Below are 20354 nucleotides of genomic sequence, written 5' to 3'. Positions count from 1 at the left end.
CCCTCCGATCCACCAGCGCTGACAGGCGGAACGGACGCGGGAGTCGGCGGGTACAGCTGGCTCTGGCTTTAGATAGGCAGAACCAGCTTTGTCACACAGCTGGGCGGATCCCTGCACAATTGTCGGGATCCGATTCAGCTGCAGCGTCTCAGTATACCGCGAGCAGCTGCTCGCGATATACTGCGACGTCTCAGTATACAGTAGGACGCTAGTTTGTGTCCTCCCGTTACCCTAAGGAGAACTATGGGGAAAAAGACTTAATCCCATAGTTCTCCTTTAATGCAACTGAAATGGAGTGGTCTGTGGCAAATATAGAGCTCAATTCATTGTACCAAGCACCCAGTTATTATGGGTGTTTCATTGTACCAAGCACCCAGCTCAATTCATTGTACCAAGCACCCAGTTATAGCCAAACCTTTTTTTGGTTTCAGTTCTCTTTTAGGTAACAGGAGTACATTTACTGTGACCCAAACTCAGCATAAAGCGGGCTACTGGCCGCAATATGCTACTAGTGCATAATTCTTCTTTTGAGTGCACTATCAAGACACTTCTGCATTACCTGCAGCAAAAGCAGCCTGAAGCAAGTGCATCCAGCCTCATTTTTAGGAAATGCATGTATACATGTGCAATATCTTCCTTTTTATACTTTGTACTTGCCACAGTTTAATTATTACTCATATACCTACCTAAATGGCAAGCATATTAACGAGAGAAAATGGGTCAAGTATAAAAAACATTCCTAACTACCTGCATTTAATTCCACAATGGTCGGTTGTAAAGTTGGGCATCTAGAGCCATTCAAACCTGCCTGAACCCTGTGCCATAGTAGCCAGCTCTTCACTGGTTACAGAAAATGAATATATAAGAACATCTTAGAAGCCGAGCGAAGCTGATTTTCTTACCAATTCTTCACATCTCTTCTGCTTCTTCTTTACCTCTTGTTCCAAGATTTCACATTCTTTCCGCTTTCTTCTTAGTTCAACTTCCTTAAAAAAACAAAACAAAATGCAGACATAAATATAGTGGGAATGTATACACACATAACGTAGCCTGACCAACCTTAAAACTAATGTTTTTTTTCTTACAGAAACTAAAGATGAGAATACAAAGTTGTCCCTATGTAGACAAAATTGCTGGCATTGATAACATTATGCCATATAAGCTTTCAGGTACCAAGCAACTACATGCATATAACGGTGACCTTACTACCTACAAGGATCACCTTTGCTTCCCTTGACCTCCACTGTGGCCAATCTCTATTAGTAACTTTCCAGATGTTCTCAGGCTTTGTCTAGCTCTAAAAAGGTGCCCATACACCTATTGGTTTTTGTTTGATGATCATTGGAAAGACCATTCGTGGACAATTTCCGATCAGTTGATGGGACACCAACGATTTTAATTATTGTACTCCTGGCCGAATTTCCTCGATCTGTTAGGCTGGAAAAAATTTTTCGCATCGTATGAAAATCGACGGTTTAGTGGCATTTTCATACAACAAATTCTCTACAATTGTCTGGGGAGTAACAAAAGCCAAGCGCTATTTAGAAACATGCTGGTTAAAGGGGATTAAAAATTAAAGTAAAAGTGTGCAACGCAAAAAAGCATTACAACCTAAAATCTGGTAAAGGCCTTCCCTTTCTCCATTTTATTCAGTGATGTGGTAATCTCTCCCAAATGTTGTTAGTCAGACTCGTCATTGTGGTCACTACAAAAACAACAAACATATAGTGGAACCCCAACACAAACTTTGAACAAGAATGATACAGAAAATCTCATGTACAGAAACCAACAATATGGAATACTCCCCTTTTACATTAACAGACATGCCTCTGTTAATGTAAAAGGTAATGTAATAGTATGATGCTTTCATACTATTTGGCAAAAAAATTGTTAAAATTTGCCAGCAGATTCAGAAGAGCTGTGGTATTATCTCATCAATACTTACAAACCACAAGGAAACTCGAGGGAAACTTTAGCAGCAAAAAAAATCAATTAAACTCATTACTAATTTAAACTTTGGGTATGTTATTTAGCTTGTGACCCAGTCATATGATGAGTGGTTAATGTTTTCCTTTATATTTCTATCGTGTTTAACGCTGAAACAAATGTGAAGCAATAGCGGGCATTCTCATATCAGTGTTGTACACAAGACACCCAGTGGAAGAAGACTGACTATTTTCTATGGCATATATTTGTATTTCTTATATAATGTTTGTGTTTTGGGCAACTACAAAAGCTAATCCTCCGGCGCTAACAGCAAACAACTATGCACTCTGGAATGGACTGGCCACAGGGTGCTGCTCCTCCTCAGAACAGAAAGCTCTCGTCCATACAAGAGTTTTTATATTGGATTAGTAGTGATCATAGGGACCTGGGACCCATTCATTATATGATGTGTTATATATAACCATGTTGCTAATCCAAGTTATAATTATGTGATGCATAATGTAGCGTCAGAGAATATGCCGTCTAAATGGCTGTATGCACCGAACCTTAGTTGATCTGAGTCCGCTATAGTGAGAGGGGGTGGGTCGCTGTGATCAAGTTTTCTGGTCACCGATTGGTCCCACTCCATCCAATAGCAGCCTTGGCTGTTAGTAGTTTGATTGGTTGCCTCTCAGTGTTATTCGTCCAACTAGCTCTGAGCATTCAGGTTCTGATGAAGGGGGCGTGTCCCAGGAAACACGTCAACCACTACACCACAGCCTCTGCCGAAGTCTGTGTACTCCGGAACTGCAGCATCGTTGAACTGACAGCCTTTCATTCCTGGAGTCTGTTGATAAGCTTGTATGCTGCTACGCTTGCGAGTAGCTTACATTGTTTTTAATAATTTTATATTAATAAAATCAGTACTGCACAGGGTTAGGCGCTCTGTTCTGTGTTTTCCTTGCAACTACAAAAACTAGCCTCATCATGCAAGGCAAATTCATTGTGTACCTTTGTATAAGTTACTTAGTCAGGTTTAAAAAAAAAACCCTCCAGAAACAGGACGCTATGCCCACAGTTACCCAAAGTTGATCCAGAGGAAAGCAAGAATAAACCCTATAAAAAACATGATTCAATTTGCTCCTACAGTGGGAAAAAAAAAAATCTTTCCTGATCCCATAGGGCAAATCAGATATTCCCTGGATCAACCTCTGGTTTGTTTTTTTTGTACTTGTAAAATGTTAATATCTAGATATATTCCGTACATTTAGGAATGCATCCAGATTGTCTTTTGAAAACAGGTAACTGAGCTAGTTAGAACAAGTTCCTGAGGAAGCCTTTTTCATATAGTTCTTACGGTGAAGAAGCTTTTCTGCATGCAAAGGTTAAACCTCTTTCAGAAGCAAAGAGTGCCCCCTTGTCCTTTGCAGTGACCTTAAAGTGAATAATTTGGCAACAAGCTCACTGCATGGATCATTTATGCATTTATACATAGTGATCATGTCCCCCTTAATCGCCTCTTCTCCAGAGAGAACAAATTAAGTTCAGCTAATTTTTCCTCATAGTTGAGCTCTTCCATGCCTCTTTGAGTTTAGTTGCCGTTCTGTGCATTCTCTACAGTTCTCCAACATCCTTTTTTTGAACAGGTGCCCAAAACTGAACTGCATATTCCAGATGAGGTCTTACTAATGCTTTGTACTGGGGCAGGAATAAGTCTCTCTCTCTGCAGTATATACCCCTTTTAATCCAAGAAAGTATTTTGCTCGCTTTAGAAACTTCAGCTTATTTTCTAGCAAAAACATGTGTATGTGATCTTTCATCAAACTTTTAAGCAACTTCCCAACTATGGAATTTAAGCTTACAGGCCTGTAATTACTTGGTAAATACTTAAATATAGGTACCACATTGGCCTTGCGCCAATCTGTTGGTACCAAGCCAGTCATTAAAGAGTCTCTAAAATCAGATACAATGGCTCCGAAATAATAGAGCTCAGTTCTTTGAGAATGCGTGGGTGCAAGTCATCTGCTCCACGTGCTTTGTTCACTTTAATTTTTCTTGATGAAAATAGCATCTATACACATCTAAAGAACCGCAATAATGAAGAAAGATGCAAACCAGACATCTTACATGATGTCAGGTATGATGAAAAATGTAGGTTTTTGTGCCACACAATCTTGAAGGAATAGATAACTACATTTTTTCAAAGAGACCCTGTCACCAACTCAAAGAATGCAAGTAAAAGTAGAGAATAATCAAATATTTCAATTGCTTACTTGCCAGGTTTTTCCTTTCTATAATTATATGTATTCCCTTGTCCTGTGCTTTTGATTTTTTTTAAAATTCCTTATTTAAAAGTACACGTAACTAAAGCAACACAAACAGAAGAATATACAGAAGAATAAAGCAATCCAAAGAATGTCTGTGCGACAATACAATGAAATACAAGCTGTATATCCTTCTGGGTTGAGTCAAGTATTTATTATTATAATAAATAAAATGTCAACACCATTGACTGAAAAGACTCTAAAAAAAAAAAAACATCTCAAAAGAGAAAACTCAAACTGGTGCCAATAAAAAAAAGGTAAGCCCAATGTGGGGTAAGAGGGTTTTGGGCATTTAGTTACTTGGGAAGACTGGAAGAAGTCTTAAACCCTGTGCACAATTTGCAAATGACCATTTACCTAAAATATCAATACCATAGGCGGAATCTAAGAATCATGCCTTACCGATAACCTACATCATTGGTAAGGCATGGACTCCAGTGAGAGACCAGGACAAAATGGGAGAACCCTGTCCCAGATAGCATTCTCAAAACAACCTGTTTAAAATAGTAAGGTTTACTAAGGTCATATCAGAAGCCCACACGTTGCCACCCCCAATGTCCCATAGCAACAGACTGCAGCTCTAAAAACTGCAATCAAAAAACACAATACAAACATGTAATCTTTCCAGACAAGTATTGCAAATAATAGAGAGTGAACATATATTTCTGTTTTTGCTAGTTTGACCATGTTATAGATTTGGAGGTCACTAATATGTCCTATGGTCATCATCAGATGGGATAGATAGTGGGAACCCTGTTCTCTGTTGTATAGTTGGTTGTTTAAGAAGTCATCAAGGAAATATGGGAGTAATAGAGAAGTGTTACCTTCCGGGACAGTATTAATGCATGCTAGAGGTCTAATGGTCTGGTAAGATGCTGTGCGATATTTCCCCTTCACCTACCATCACCAGTCTTTTAAAAAGACTGCAGGACCCATCATAAACACACAGGCTCGGGGCCTATTGGATATTTCAAATTGCAACTTGAAAGGTCGGAGGCTAGCAGTAAACTTATTGTTGGTGTCTGTTACAAACCTCCAGATATATAGGGGTGGGAGGAGGCTCAGCTACACTGCCAGATAGAAACAGCGGGGAAGTAGGGTAATGTCATCATTATGGGTGACTTCAATTATCCAGACATAAACTGGGCAAGCAGAACATCCCATTCGTCAAAGGCAGCCCGTTTTCTGAACATGTTGCGAGACAACTTAATGGATCAGATGGTGGAGGTCCCAACTAGGAAAAATGCAATCCTGGGCTTAATCATTTCTAATAATGGGGAGTTAATTGAGGATATTGAAATTGGTGAGACACTGGGTAACAGTGATCACCATGTGATCACCTTCAATATTATCTTATATAGAAATAGGAAGACGGCTGGTCGGACAAAAACCCTAAACTTCAGGAAGGCTAACTTTGATAAGCTGCGCCAGCTCATGGATGAAATCGAATGGGAAAATGTATCACAAACTGAGCACTGACCAGAAGTGGGAATGTTTTAAGAACACATTACATAAGTCTATTACCAAGTGCATACCTTTGGGGAACAAAATTAAAAGATCAAAAACTAAGCCGGTATGGATAAATAGATCGGTAAAGCAACTCATCAAGGACAAGAGAGTGGCATTTATAAAATAGAAGATGGAAGGGACGTCATTGGCGTTCGCTAAATACAAAGAATGTAACAAAAGATGCAAGAAAATAATTCGGGAAGCTAAAATAGATTGTGAAAAACATATCGCCACAGTTAGTAAAAAGAATCCGAATTTTTTTTACCAGTACATAAATAGTAAAAGAGTAAGAAAGGAGCAGATAGGCCCATTAATGGATGATAAAGGGGAGTTAAATCACAAACGACAGGGAGAGGGCAGAGACATTGAATACCTTTTTCTCATCAGTATACACTCAGGAAAAAAGACGGGTTTGATGTAGATAAGAACGCACATAGTTCATCTCAAAATATTCCAGTGGTTGACAAAAACCGAGATGCAACACAGACTAGAACAACTTAATGCAAATAAAGCATTAGGACAAGATAACCTACACCCCAAGGTACCTAAAGAACTATACCAGGTTATAACTAGACCATTATTCATCATTTTTAAAGATTCCTTAATGACTGGCAGAGTGCCAATTGACTGGCGGTGGGTTACGGTAGTTCTAATATTCAAAAAAGGGTCCAGACGCCATCCGGGAAACTACAGTTAATCTTACATTGGTGGTTTGTAAAGTGTTAGAGGGAATGATTAAGGACCACCTAGTAGAATTTGTTCAGGATAATGGCATAGTAAATGACAACCAGCATGGATTTCGAAAAGACCCTTCTTGTCAGACTAACCTGCTTACTTATTACGAAGAGCTAAGTAGAGATCTGGATGGAGGGAGGTATGACTTTGTGGATGTGGTATACTTGGACTTTGCTAAAGCATTTGACACAGTACCTCATAAACGTTTACTATACAAGCTGAGGTCTATGGCTATAGACCAATTAATGTGTACATGGATAGAGAACTGGCTACAGGAACGGGTACAAAGAGTATCGATAAATGGCACCTTCTCGGATTGGGCTAGGTTCATGAGCGGCGGTCCGCAGGGATCTGTGCTGGGCCCCATGCTGTTTAATCTATTCATTAACGATATTGGGGAGGGGGTAAACAGCCATGTTTCAGTGTTTGCTGATGATACCAAAATTGGGAGGGGAATAGTCACTGAATCTGTCGCTATAACATTACAGGAGGACCTGGATAAAATAGGGGAGTGGGCAACCACATGGCAGATGAGGTTTAATGTAGATAAATGTAGAGTTGCGCACTTTTGGGGTTAAAAACAAGAAAATGGATTACACACTAATGGGAGCGCCCCTTGGAAAATCCGAAAGGGAAATAGATTTGGGGGTCATTGTAGACCACAGGCTGAAAAATAGCTTGCAGTGTCAGGCGGGGTAAACAAAGCAAGCAGAGTCCTTTCCTGTATTAAGAAGGGAATGTTTTGCAGGGACGAGTCCGTAATTCTGCCACTTTCTAGATCACTGGTTCGGCCTCATCTTGAGTATGCGGTCCAGTTTTGGGCACCCGCTGTGACGCCGAAAACGAAACTGAAAGCCGAATGCCGGCATCGGCCGGCCGCGTACAGCAGAGGACACCGTGGGCTAGCAGGGACAAGGTAAGTGACCCTTTTGTGCAATCCCGTGTGTGGCTTGGGGTTAACGCTTTTGGTACTGAAAATTAACCTCGAGCCACACTCGGGAATACCGCCAGGAAAGTTAAGTGCTCCTTTTTGTCTAGGTGCAAAAAAAAAAAAAGTTACTCACTTGAACCGCCAAACCAGCTGCCTGCTTCTCTGGTCACTGAAGCCAGTCTCCTCCTATGCTGCATAATTGGAATGTTCCTCAAGAGTCCCCATGTCTATACACTGTGCATATGAATGCAATGACTCAGGGACCTTAGGCTGCTGCAGCGGGGGGACAGGGACTCCAGGGACTGGTCTAAGAGCAAGCTAGCTGGAAGGAGGTTTTTTTAAACCTTGACAAAAAGGAGTAGTTAGCAGTTGCAGAGTGGGGGTAGCTCCACTAGAAGGGTTAATATTTCTGCCAAGAGTTGTGCTTTAAATGGCTGTGTTCCCGCCACGTACCATGGTTTTATCCGCCAACGCTAGGTCTCTGCTATGACCTGAAGTGATGTAGATATCCAAGGTTGGAAACAGGGCATGCAGCAGGGTGTACAGACATGCTACACTCCCAGAACTGTTCAATGTGGACAGAGGCTGCCACGCTGAATGGAGAGACGGTAGAAGAGACGGGCCGCTGGAGAAGGAAGTATACAAGCTTTTTTTTTTATTGTAGGGCACTTTCTTTTAGGATTTTTTTTTACCTTGAGTGGGAGGCTTTAAGGCATAATCCTTAAAAATGATATGATGCTGCGAGAACAAAAGTAATAAAATAGACCTTTTTATACACGGAACAAAATGTGCAGCACAAACAAATCTGTGATTAGCATGGAGTATGACGCTGCTCTTCCTCTCTGCAATTATGTCCTTTCACAGTCAAGCATTTTATTGAGCATATTGGCTTCTACCTACAAAGGCTCTACGGCACGTTTCTGTTTTAATTACTAAAATTGTTGTGGAGACATGGGATAAAAGTACATGCTAAACCTGTGGTTCACAACAATGCATGGAAAAATGGGGAATACCTTATTAAAATGTGGTATGTTTTCCTGCATTCCTTTGTTCGTTGTCACATGACCGATATATCAGCAGGTCAGTCTGAAGGCCAGGGCTGTGGCATGGAGAAGTTGATGAAATTGCTACATAAGGAAATCCTCTGCTGGCAAATGGAGAGTTGATGTCAATCAACCACTAAAAGTGTGGCTGACTGCAGCTCATATGCTGACATTAAGGCTGGGATCACACCTAGGCGTATCGAATATGCGCGTTTGTCGTGTATTTTTACCGCGATTCGCAAAAAAACACGCGTTTCCAAGGGCTACCTGGCTGTATCCCAATGGATACGCACGGCAAATACGCCCCAAAGAAGCTCCTGTACTTCTTTGGGCGTAGGGCGTTTTGCAGCGCGTTCCTACGCGCTGTAAAACGCCCAGGTGGGAACCATGCCCATAGGCAATCATTGGTTTTCACATGTTGAGCGTTTTACAGAGCGTAGGAACACGCTGTAAAAGGCCCCAGGTGTGAACCAGGCCTAACTGCCTGCAGTTTGCACAGGAGGATAACATTGCTCCAGCAGCATTATCACCTTATTAGGAAATGTAGTCATTAAGCAGGAAGTTCTATAGGCATGTATAAACTGTCACGATCAACAGGTAATTGTGATTACAAATCTCCAAGTTTAAAACTCTAAGGTCTGGTTCACACCTGGGCGTTTTACTGCGCGTTCCTATGCTCTGTAAAACGCTCAACATGTGAAAACCAATGATTGCCTATGGGCATGGTTCCCACCTGGGCGTTTTACAGTGCGTAGGAACACGCTGCAAAACGCCCGTACGCCCAAAGAAGTACAGGAGCTTCTTTGGGGCTTATTTGCCGCGCGTATCCATTGGGATACAGCCAGGTAGCCCTCGGAAATGCACGGCATGAAACGCGCGACAAACGCGCATATTCGATACGCGTAGGTGTGAACCCAGCCTAATGGTCGGTTCACACTATTGCACTGCAGTAAAGCAAGTATGTGCGTTGTGTTCCTGAAAAAGGGTCAGGTGCTATTCCTTTTGTGACAGGGCTGCTTTAACTTAGTGCGCGTTAACCAGTGTGTGTTACCTCACCGTAACAGAGTGAACCCGGCCTTAGGCTCTGCTAGAAATAGCGTCTGTATTTTCAAAAATGATGTTAGGGTTTACATTCACTTTAAGAGCCAAATTAAACCTGTGTGTCATGATGCACTGCGATAATCGGTGCATAATTGCAACATGCATTAATTCACCATTAAATGTGTTGCAGTGTCATTCATTTTAAAAATGGCATGCCAACACATTAAGGCAATGCAGCTCTACCGCACATGCATGGCAGTGCATGGTAATGCACTACTATGCGTTGTAGTGTGCTGCATTAGAGTGTGCGGCATGTACTGTTATCGCCTGTTATGTGTTGGCAGCCCATTCAAAATGAGTATGCAGCATTAATGCAACACATGTTAAAGAGGAAGTAAACCGCTCATGAAAATTTTTTGAAAAAAAGGGGCCCCCAGGAGCTTTTTGCTATAATGTGCTAGTATGCACAGCACATTATGGCAGACCTGCAGATGTGATTTTCTCCAGCACTGGGACGATGCACTGAACTGGGCATGCGTGGAGTTGTAAAGAAAAGTCCTGACAGGCTGGGATAAACATCAATGACAGAAGACACTTATACAGTATCTTCCGCTATAAAAAAGCTGTTCGTCAGCAATTTTGACAATTAAAGCATAACTCTCACTTCAACGCACGTCACAACGTGCGTGCGTTAATGCAACACAAGATCTGCAAATTGTAAATGTTCGCTAAATGAGGCCTAGGCAGATCGGATTGTTGAAATGTACTTTACAAAGCACTCTATAACAAAGTACAAGGGGAATACAAATACAGTATATAATATATCTCAGTATAGTGTAATCGCAATTTGGCAAAGTTTGTGGAAATCAGAGAGCTGGTCGCTGCGTAATCGTATTTATGAACTTTCACAACTGCAAAGTCTCATTTATAATCATGTGATCTTGTGCCAGGGGATCTATGCTGAACATTTCTAGAAACATTTAAAATTATGCTACAAATGACTTTACCACCATAACTGAACATTTACACATTTCTAACCAAAAATTTGTTTGCGCTCCATTCATTTCTTCTGTTATGAAAACATGATATATTTGATATGTACTGACAAAATACAGTTAAATCCATGCAGGCTGACGATCATGCTGGGAATCTGTATTATTCTTTTCCTCTGGAGTAAACGCACATCAACCCAGTATCAGGTTATTAAAACCAATCTAATATAAATGGGTTAAGTTCTGCATACCAAGCTAAGAGTTTATTCAATCCAAATTGTACAACAGTCCTCTAACCCATGAATGGCATGCGCTCTAATGTGCTACAAAAGCAAATACAAAATCATAGTAACTGTACCTGTAAGACTGGTGTTTGTAAATTGATGCCGGCAATTCAGCAATGAGTAGAGCTGTGCCCTACCTGCTACAGCAGCCCAATCCTCAATGCTACCACAGCAACCGAAAGGATTAAGAGGATCAGACCACTAGACAAGCAGGGGAGAAGGGAGGACGAGGGCCTTCGCAATGCAAGCAAGAAAACTATTCTCTCATGGTCAAGAGTTCCTATGCTTCGTCTCTCTCACATAAACAAGTCTCTAATGCAAAAGTGATATCCGCAAGGTCTTTGCAATGCATTTCATAGTAACATCTGTTGTGCTCCCATCTGTAATGGAACAAGCTTAAATCCTCCAAAGGCTGTCCTTAGCAGGTGTCATGACTGACAGAACACAAAATCCTCTTCTGTGCTATCCAGCATCTCAGGAGGAAAAGAGCAAATTGCTATGAACAGATCATTTTTACAGTCGCAAGCACCGCCCTGAACTGAGGTGCATTACACTAGCGTTATGTGAAATTAAAAAAACAGTGCAGTGTGCAGAATCGCGTCACATTACACTGATTTACTTGCTGCGTTTATGTAGTCCTACATTTTTATTTTTTTAGCTACCTAAAACCTTTCACTGCCTAGGGGCAACTACACACCTCTAAGTGTGCTCCAGTATAAATGCTGCCCTATGCTCTCTTAGAGAATGGATGCGATTACCAGGATTTTAGGGTTGTTAAGGAAGGAATACTGCTGAGGAATATTACTCCTTTAGGCGAAACAAAGCACAGAATAATAGATAATGTTAAGTGATGCTAAACTCAGGAGATTAAAATGCATTCAAGTCCCTTAACTATTAACAAAAATGTATTTTATTTGTGTATCACTCGGCTGTAGATCCTCATATCATCTCTGAATTGGTGCTGACACTGTCCTTCCTTCTGGAGGGTGGCTACTTTTGTTTCCCACGGTCCTGTGTGTGTTGTAAAGAAATCACATCTCCAAGCTCGCTCCCATGATGGACTACAATCTCATCTTTATTTTACTAATTTGTATTGAGATTTTAGCCTATCTCAGGAGTGAGCTTGGAGCAGTGATTTCTTTACAACACACACAGGGACCATGGTGAGCAAAAGTAGCCACCCTCCAAAAAGGACAATGTCACCATAAATTCAGAGGTGATGTGAGGATGTACAGCCGAGTGATGCACAAATAAGATACATTTTTGCTAATAGTTAAGCGACGTGAATGCATTTTGAACTCCTGAGTTTAAGGTCATTTTAAAATTATGCACCATAAAACAGGGGTCTCAAAGTACCGGCCCACGGGACAACTACGGCCCGCGAGCCGGTACTATGTGGCACACAGCCAGCTGACAAGTCAGTACACGGTCACGGACCGTGTGCCCAACTTGCGGGAGCAGCTACACGGTCTGTATCTCTGCCGTTCTGAGCTCTGGCCGAATGATGGATGATTAGCAAGGTCTGCACTAGACCTTACTAATCACCACTAGATCACTAGGGAATGATGATGTGCCTCCTCCCTGCACAGATGCAAGCAGGTGAGGGGGCTTGGAAGGAAAGGAGGGGGTCCTATATTTCAGGTACGATTAGGGATTCCTGTGTCACAAACTTGCGTTTTCCTGCAGCAGGAATCCCTAATCTGGCGTTTACATGCAGCAACTGTCACACATTCAAGTTAATGATCAGGTGACAGCCGCTGCATGAACACGCCTGCATACCACATGTAATCGTATGTGATATGATTACATGCAGTTACAAAAACAATCGCTATCCCTGGTTACACAATTGTGTATCCAGGGATAGTGATTGATTCCTAACTGCATGTAATCCTTTCACATATGATTACATGCGGAGTGCAGGCGTTTACATGCAGCAACTGTCACACATTCAAGTTAATGATCAGGTGACAGTTGCCGCTTGTAACATGTGCATACATTAAAACCGGTACCGTATATAGTAACGGCCCCCGCCTAAATTGAGTTTGAGACCCCTGCCTTAAAGTGACATTAAAGTCGAAATCCCCCCCCCCCCCATTGCTGCATTAAGGACTTGCCTTAAACGATGCCTCTTGATTCGATCAACATCTTCTTTCCCTCCAGTGCTGGTGCCGGTCTCTGACCCAGCGCCGACTCCTGTCTCTTCATGTCCCACAGGGTCTGTGCGGGTGCACGCTGCTGCATTGACTTACCATGTGTCTCTCCTGTTCTCCCGGCCGAAGATCTGAACTGTGCGTGCGTGCGCCCGCCCCATGACTTTGCGGCCGCCCAAAAAATGTAATGATCCTTTAACAACCCTAACAATGGGGGTGCCATTCATTTCAATGGCACCGCAGACATGCCTCCTGCCTGCATGCGATTGCCCGCACCAGAAAGCGTTGTGCAGCAAAGCCCGCACTCCGGTGTGTTGCAATTGTAAAAAATTGTGCATTTTTTCTTTTATAAAAATAATAAATTATATTTTTCTCAAAAAAATTGACTTTCTAAATCTGCTGGGTAACACATAGTTAGAAGAGCACTATGAGGAGTGCTTTTCACTCCTAGTTCTAGCCGACCTGCGACAATGAGACTGTCAGTAGATCGGGAGGTGAGCGAACACATGCCGGTGTTCGCTCACTTCTCGATCCTGTCACGGCTCTCTGCCGTGACAGGGGAGGGGATGGATTCCCCCCTCCCCGCTCCGATCCACCAGCGCTGACGGGGGGAACGGACGGGGAGGGGGCGGGTACAGCTGGCTCTGCCTCTAGATAGGCAGGGCCAGCTGTCACTCACGCAGCTGTGCAGATCTCGACATCAATGTCGGGATCCGCTCCGGCGTCTAAGCTGTAGCTCGCGGTATACTGAGCTTAGGGTGATGGGAGGATGCTAGTTTGTGTCCTCCCGTTACCCCAAGGAGAACTATGGGGAAAAGCCCTGACCCCATAGTTCTCCTTTAACTGTAATAATGTGTATGTACCCCCTGGATCACTGCCCTTTCTTGACCATTTACAATCTCATTATTAGCAGAAAGTATAGCTTCCTGTGCTGCTGGAGGAGAGCAGTGGCTCTCATGCACAATAGGACCGATCATTTGTCAGGCCCTCCTCTCCCCCTTGTCAATTCACAGAAAGCTTTGTACTCTGAATGATTCACAAAATACAGTGGGGGGAATTTATCATACCAATTGCAAGTGTTTGAACTCGCATATGGTCACATGGGATATATTTGCACCAGATACATGTTGCTAGTGTAATGTTGTTCATAAATGAGATTAAATAGACTCCAGGAAAGAAGATTCGTGACTCCAGGCAAAAAGCTCAACTGTCACTTCTTGAAGTGGTCATCGGGAGTTCTTATGTTGCGATTGTTTTGTTAGGTGATGCTCCAGTTTCAGACAGCCGCAGGACAAGTGCAGATGTAAACAGTTGCAAACTTTCCCAAAACATGCGCAATCGGAAAAATAGTGCAAGCTCTGGTCAAAAACAGGCGCACGTGTTAAAAAGGAGCAGCCAAAGGCGAATTGCTTTGATTCCCCCCAGTGTTCTGTGAATGGACAAGGGCAGAGGAGGGATGGATATTACAGTTTCTCTGTAGGATCGCAACAGTTTTCCTGTCACAGTGCTGGAAGTATAGCGGCATCTTGTGACATCAGTGAAATCATACATGGTCAAGAAGGGACAGTGATCCATGAGCTGAATGGTTATCAGTTGACCATTTGTTACCCAGCAGGCTATTAAAAAACAATGGTGGAGCAGACAGAATCTGGAGCAGCTGTCCAGGGCGAAGAGAAGCTGGTTGGTTGCCATGCACGGCTGCTCCAGATTTGGTCTGCCCCAAGCTTTGATAAATTCCCCTCAAAGTTTTCCTGGAGTTCTTCCTTCAGTAATGGTGAGATGAATGTCACTCTAGTCAGTTATACGGGCAAAGAAATTAGTCCCCATTTATTTCCTGGTAAATTCTTTTAGCACTCTTTTATAATATCAGAGAAACAGAAAAAAAGAATCTCATAATTCCATTTTTTTCTATTCCTCTTATGAGGTTTAAATAAAATACTGACCCACTACAGACACAAGTACGAGAATGTCATTCGAGAACAACTTTCACTTCTCAAGCTTTAAAAATGGCTTTTTTCTGCTTCACCAAAGGCTCTTGTTACCGTATGAGTTTATGTCAAATCTTCCTAAGACATATGTATATAGTTTTATTTCTTGTTTTAAATATTTCCCCTGAGGTGTTGATAGCTTGTAGGGAAATAAAGTCTTTGTTGTGCTTATCACTGTGGAGGGGAGTGCCAGGCCCAATGAATTGCAAATAGGGTCATTGTTGAGCCCAGGCATGTCCAGATAATTACCATAGAGGTGCAACTTCAGTATCCTGTGTATGAGGAGCCAAGACCCTTTGATCTAATAACAAGTAGACTGGCCAATCGTAGAGAGGGGTGTGGAGTTGTAAAGAGGGTCTTGCAAACCCTCCAATCCCCAGTAGGCCTTGGGAGGCAACCAATGGGAGACTTGTCATGCATCTCCATGGACACGAGGGGTATATTAATGACTGGAAAAAACAGCTCGTCCTCTTTTCACCAGGATGGGGCCTCATGTGACGATTGATGGGTAACTATACATATAGTCTTTCCCCCACTTAACTGTATGTCTGTTTGTCTGTTAGATACCAATGTCTGGGTATTTGGCATGTTTAAATCTTTTCTTTGTATGTTGTAGTTAAATAGATTGTTGGTTCATTGTATTTAAGTCTTGATACTATATACCAATAAATTCTGTTATTGTGTTGAGCCCAAAAATCTCATGAATGAATCCTTAGAATATTATACCTGTAAGTGTGAATGCTTGTATAGCGGTTCATAACTTAAAATAGTAATTCAGGTAACACTCTGACTGGACAATCAGAATACGAAGAAATTCAGAAATTAATGATGCCTTTTGCATTCCTCCTGGTTAAAGCTTCATTCCAGATTCTGAATGAAAAGGTCACACAACCGATTTCAACATAACTGGACATTTCAGATGTGTGACCAGCCCACCTGAGACCCTGCAGAGCCCATCATAGAGAGTCTATGGTGGGCTCTGCAGGGTCACTCAGGTGGGCTGTGTGGGATCTCATACGGGCTCTGCAAGGGGTGTAACTAGAAATCACACGGACCCATAGAAAATTTTGCTATGGGGCCCTGTGATTTCTAGATACGCCCCTGCTCGCCTCTACAGCTTTTTTGTGAAGTGAAGCAGTGGCGGATCCGGAGACTGGGGACGCCCCCCGTATATAATTGCTTCCTCTTCCTGCACGGTTTCCCCCCTGGCATTCCAGAGCTTCCTGCCTCCACAGCCACAGCTCCGGCAAAGAGAAAGAAGAGAAAGAGTGCCCGGAGTGACACACATGCAGCAGCCAGCGATGGCACAGACTCAGAGGGGGCAAGGTGGAGCTGGCAGAGAAGGAGAAGAAGGTATGTGTCCGTTTGTGCCCCCTAAGCATACAGTACCGTATACCTTATACGGTATTGTATGCCTAGGAGGTAGCCTCTTATAACTTTTCACTGCTGGATCTTAAGAATGCTGGGGGTTTTGGGGGGTCACTGACCTTCTGACCGCTGCACTCTGATGCATTACCTCTTTCTGACCGCCGCACTCTGTATGTTTCTTACTACTGACCTCTGTGCGTTACCTTCTCCTGACTGATGCACTCTGTATGTTTCTTATGACTGACCTCTGTGCGTTACAACTGACCTCTGTGTGTTATTGGGAAGACTGACCTCTGTGCGTTACTTGCGACTGACCTCTGCACTTTGTGCATTACTTCCTTAGGGTTTTGTGTATAGTTATTTATAGAATTAGATAAGAGACAGAAACAAAAAATTCTAGCTCTAGGAGCTGTGATTTCCTGGCTGTTAAAATATGGTCTTAAAATATGCAATTGATTGTTAGTTTTTTATTATCGTTTGCATTTTTTTTTCATTATGGGTGTAAGTGGGGGGCCTCATGTTTGAGTTTCGCCGAAGGCCTCACAAAGTCTAGAGCCGCCTCTGCATTTTACCATACACTTTATGTAACACAAACTTTTCTGGCATCCTATATAAAAAACAATAAAAGGGAATCTTATTTGTTAAGAATATTTACAGACCACTGCACAGTTAGGAAGTTTGTTTAGACAGATACACTTGCACAGTACTATGGTGCAACCTAAGTCACATTTTAGACACGGCTTAAACCAAACCATACATATTGGTCACAGCAACAGCAGCAAGTAATGTCTGCAACATATAAGAAAGCATTAATTATTTTTTTTCCTCTCCAAAGGAAGACATGTACTTAAAATGATTACAGCCAGCTCGCCTACCTGGAAGGAATCTCCTGAAGTTGCCATGATTGAATTATCTGGGTCCTGTGTGGCCTGTTCAGGACGGATTAATCTGTTCAGACACATGGCTTCAGTTGGAGAACTGTGAGACTCGGTCCTTGACAAATGAAGGGATTCCTTCATATATTTCATTGCGATCTGCTTCTGCAACCGTAGAACTTCCTTTTGAGATTCATGCAGCAGGCGATTAAAGTCATTGAACTTCAACAAACTTGGAAAATCCTGCATCTTATTGAACATACACAGGGAAACAAAGAATACAAAATCAGCAATAGTATAAAGGGAAGAAATAACCTATCAGATAAAAGGAGTTACTAAAAGACTAATCCCCACAGTTTTTATTACTGTATGCACTGAACTTGAACTAGTAACAGGAAGGCATTGCTATAACATCTGAAAGGGAACCTGTCACCACAAATGCAGCATTTACACAGAGAGCGGTCAGTAAATAAGATGAAATGCTTTGTGAATTTGCCAATATCCAAAATGTTACAATACAAAATTATTTCTGGTCATGTTAAAAATGAAAAAAAATTTAATCTCCAGTGTTTGGATACAAAAAGTGTGGAGAGGTCTGATCACATGTAGATTCAGAAAAAAAAAGTGCCTGAGATTAATATATGGCAAAACTTGGTCGGGCCAATCTGACCAAGCAAAAGTAATATTCGCCGAATATTTTGAATAAAATGGCTGCTATGGAACAGTACAGACTGTCCAAGATTATTCTTCCTCATGTCAGTTATACATTAACTGGAGATTCACACCTATATGTTTTATCACAAACATACACGGTTTTACTGAAAATATTGTAGGGCAACTGTACAATGGATCAGTTGTCTCAACACTGCACAAGTGGCCAGTAGAGGGACTCTCAAATACATAGTGGAATAGTAGTTGATGGAATTTAGCCATGAAGGCCACAGAAGTAGATGCAATCACTAATAAAATTATTAGTGAGCATTTGGTGTCTGCACTAAATAAATAAAATGGACCAGTACCCAGATTATGAAAATTAAGGGTTAAAAGGGGCTTTAAAACAAGCATTCACTGACCCATGCAGCTGCAGGTACTGTGAAGAAATTCATCTTCAAATTTACAACAATGGCAATGCAATTGTCGCTCCCTTCCCTATATTTTGTCTGGCAGCAAGAACTTCTTTGTAAAACGTAGCAGTGACATCATTACTGTTCTGCATGTTGCCCGTGTAGAGAAGAAAGCTGTGGGAGGGACCCAGCAGGCCCCACCCATTAGAGGTCGTCTACGAAAAAATACAGTAGGTAGGGCGGATACAAAACCAGTCACCATGCAAAAGGAGAGTAAGGAGCAGTGACTGGTCTTTATTAAAAGGAAGAAAGGAAGGTCCTGCGCAAAGTCTTAGACTGGATTACTTTACAGATCTAGGAGAAATACACAGATACAAGTAAGAAATCACATGGCTTCTGTATTTAGACAATATTTGCTTAACCCAGAGTTCAGCTTTAAACAGTTAGAATTGCTTACTCCACAGTACCTGCAGTTGCAGAGATCAATGTGGGCTTGTTTTAAAGATCGGTCACTGCTGGTAAAGAGTTTATAAAAACTTATAGCAGAACTCCGTGCAAAACAAATCTTAACCCTTTAATTGGGGCTACCCCCACTGCAAGGGTTAATGAGGAGCGATGCTGAAGAGCAAGCCAGGATCGTGGTTCAGGTGAGTAACTTTATTTTAGCTCCCTGGACAAAACCAGCACTTGACCTTTGCAGTGTTGGGGTAGCCCCACTGCAACGGTTTGTTGGTTATGTGTTTGGATGAAGCACTGAGATCTTAAGGCATGATTAATTAAGTTTTACTTGCTTAGAAATATATTGCATCTGAATACAGTATAGAAGAGAGGAAAATATAGATAGCTAGCTAGAACTTCCTGTGTATCACAGACATGCATACATAAGCAGAGACCAACACTGCACCACAGCGCCATCTAGTGCCCAAAAGACAATACTGCATCTCTGAATGTCAGCAATACAATCAGTACATATCAGAATATCAGTAATATGGTGTTGCATTTCCAACTGGGTTAAGATTTGATTTGCCCAGAGTTCTGCTTTTAATGGCTACAGTGCTGGGCACAGGCGCACTTTTAAACTGCATAGGGTTCACTTATTAGCTTAAAAAACACCAAAAAAAAACTAATGTTACTTTTCTTAGCTCAAGAGGAGAGCATGCAACCCAAAAACAAAGCATATAAAATATGCAGTATACACAAACCGCAAACATACATAATGAATGGAACCTTGGGTGTTTTCATAAAAGAATTGATCTGCGGTTCAGATATTTATACCAAATGTATATATTGAGTAACATTTTCAGAGGTAAACTATTTAACCCCTTATTGACACAGCTTCAGACAATGTTTTAGTTCCTGGGAAACAGAGCAATTTTGCCATGTTTGTTATGCTTTGTTTAACCATAATTTCAATCTTCCTCAAGCGTTACACCTACACATATTATATACCGTTTTCTAAAAGGACAAAATGGGCTTTAATTTGATGTGACAAATGCATATATGAATTCTTGCACAAAAAAAATGTTCACACTTTTGGCAATAATAACGTTTACATAATTAGTATAGCTAACAGAAAGTAATTCATAATAAATTATTGTATTTGTCTCGATTTATACGGTATATCATATGTCTACTAGGATTTCAGTTTATTTTGGGAGTTATGGGGCACAAAATACAAGGAGTGAAAAAACAATTTTAGAATGTGGCACTATATTTTCTTATGAATTTTTTTTTATTTACTTTTTTAAACTTTTAAAAAACGGTTTACAACTTTGTAAAAAAAAAAACTAGGGGGCACTAAAGGGTTAATTTATTCACAAGGGTTTGGATACTTCGTATTCTGAGGAATCACTGTATTCTCCTCAGAGATACTTTGTATCACTTTGTAGCACAATGGTTCAGCTTGCAGCTCCACAGCACAGTGAGCTGTAAGCCGGATCAGTGGCTGTAACAGCACTTTGATCACTGCGATTAGCGATCACAGTGCTGGGACCCCCTGGTTTGCTGTTGAGGGTCTGCCTCGGACACCAAGGGACCCAGCAACAGAACAAACCCCATGAGCACTGGTCCCTCCATGGACCAGCACTATTTTCCCGCATGACTGAACTATTCCATCACCGATCT

The 20354-nt window shown here is 41.8% G+C and overlaps 1 protein-coding gene across 1 annotated transcript in view; it reads right to left on the bottom strand.

Moving 5' to 3' along the window:
* Positions 1–20354, bottom strand: part of TSPOAP1 (TSPO associated protein 1) — a 130468-nt gene that overhangs the window by 70961 nt on the left and 39153 nt on the right. Inside the window, 2 exon segments of the mRNA XM_018569541.1 lie at positions 903–986; positions 17167–17409. Of these exon segments, the coding sequence (XP_018425043.1) occupies positions 903–986; positions 17167–17409 (327 nt within the window).

Source organism: Nanorana parkeri, unplaced genomic scaffold (genome assembly GCF_000935625.1).
Source record: "Nanorana parkeri isolate BGI_ZX_2015 unplaced genomic scaffold, ASM93562v1 scaffold1351, whole genome shotgun sequence".
NCBI lineage: Eukaryota > Metazoa > Chordata > Amphibia > Anura > Dicroglossidae > Nanorana > Nanorana parkeri.
Note: the sequence above shows the minus strand (reverse complement) of the source record. Positions and strands in the feature narration are given on the sequence as shown.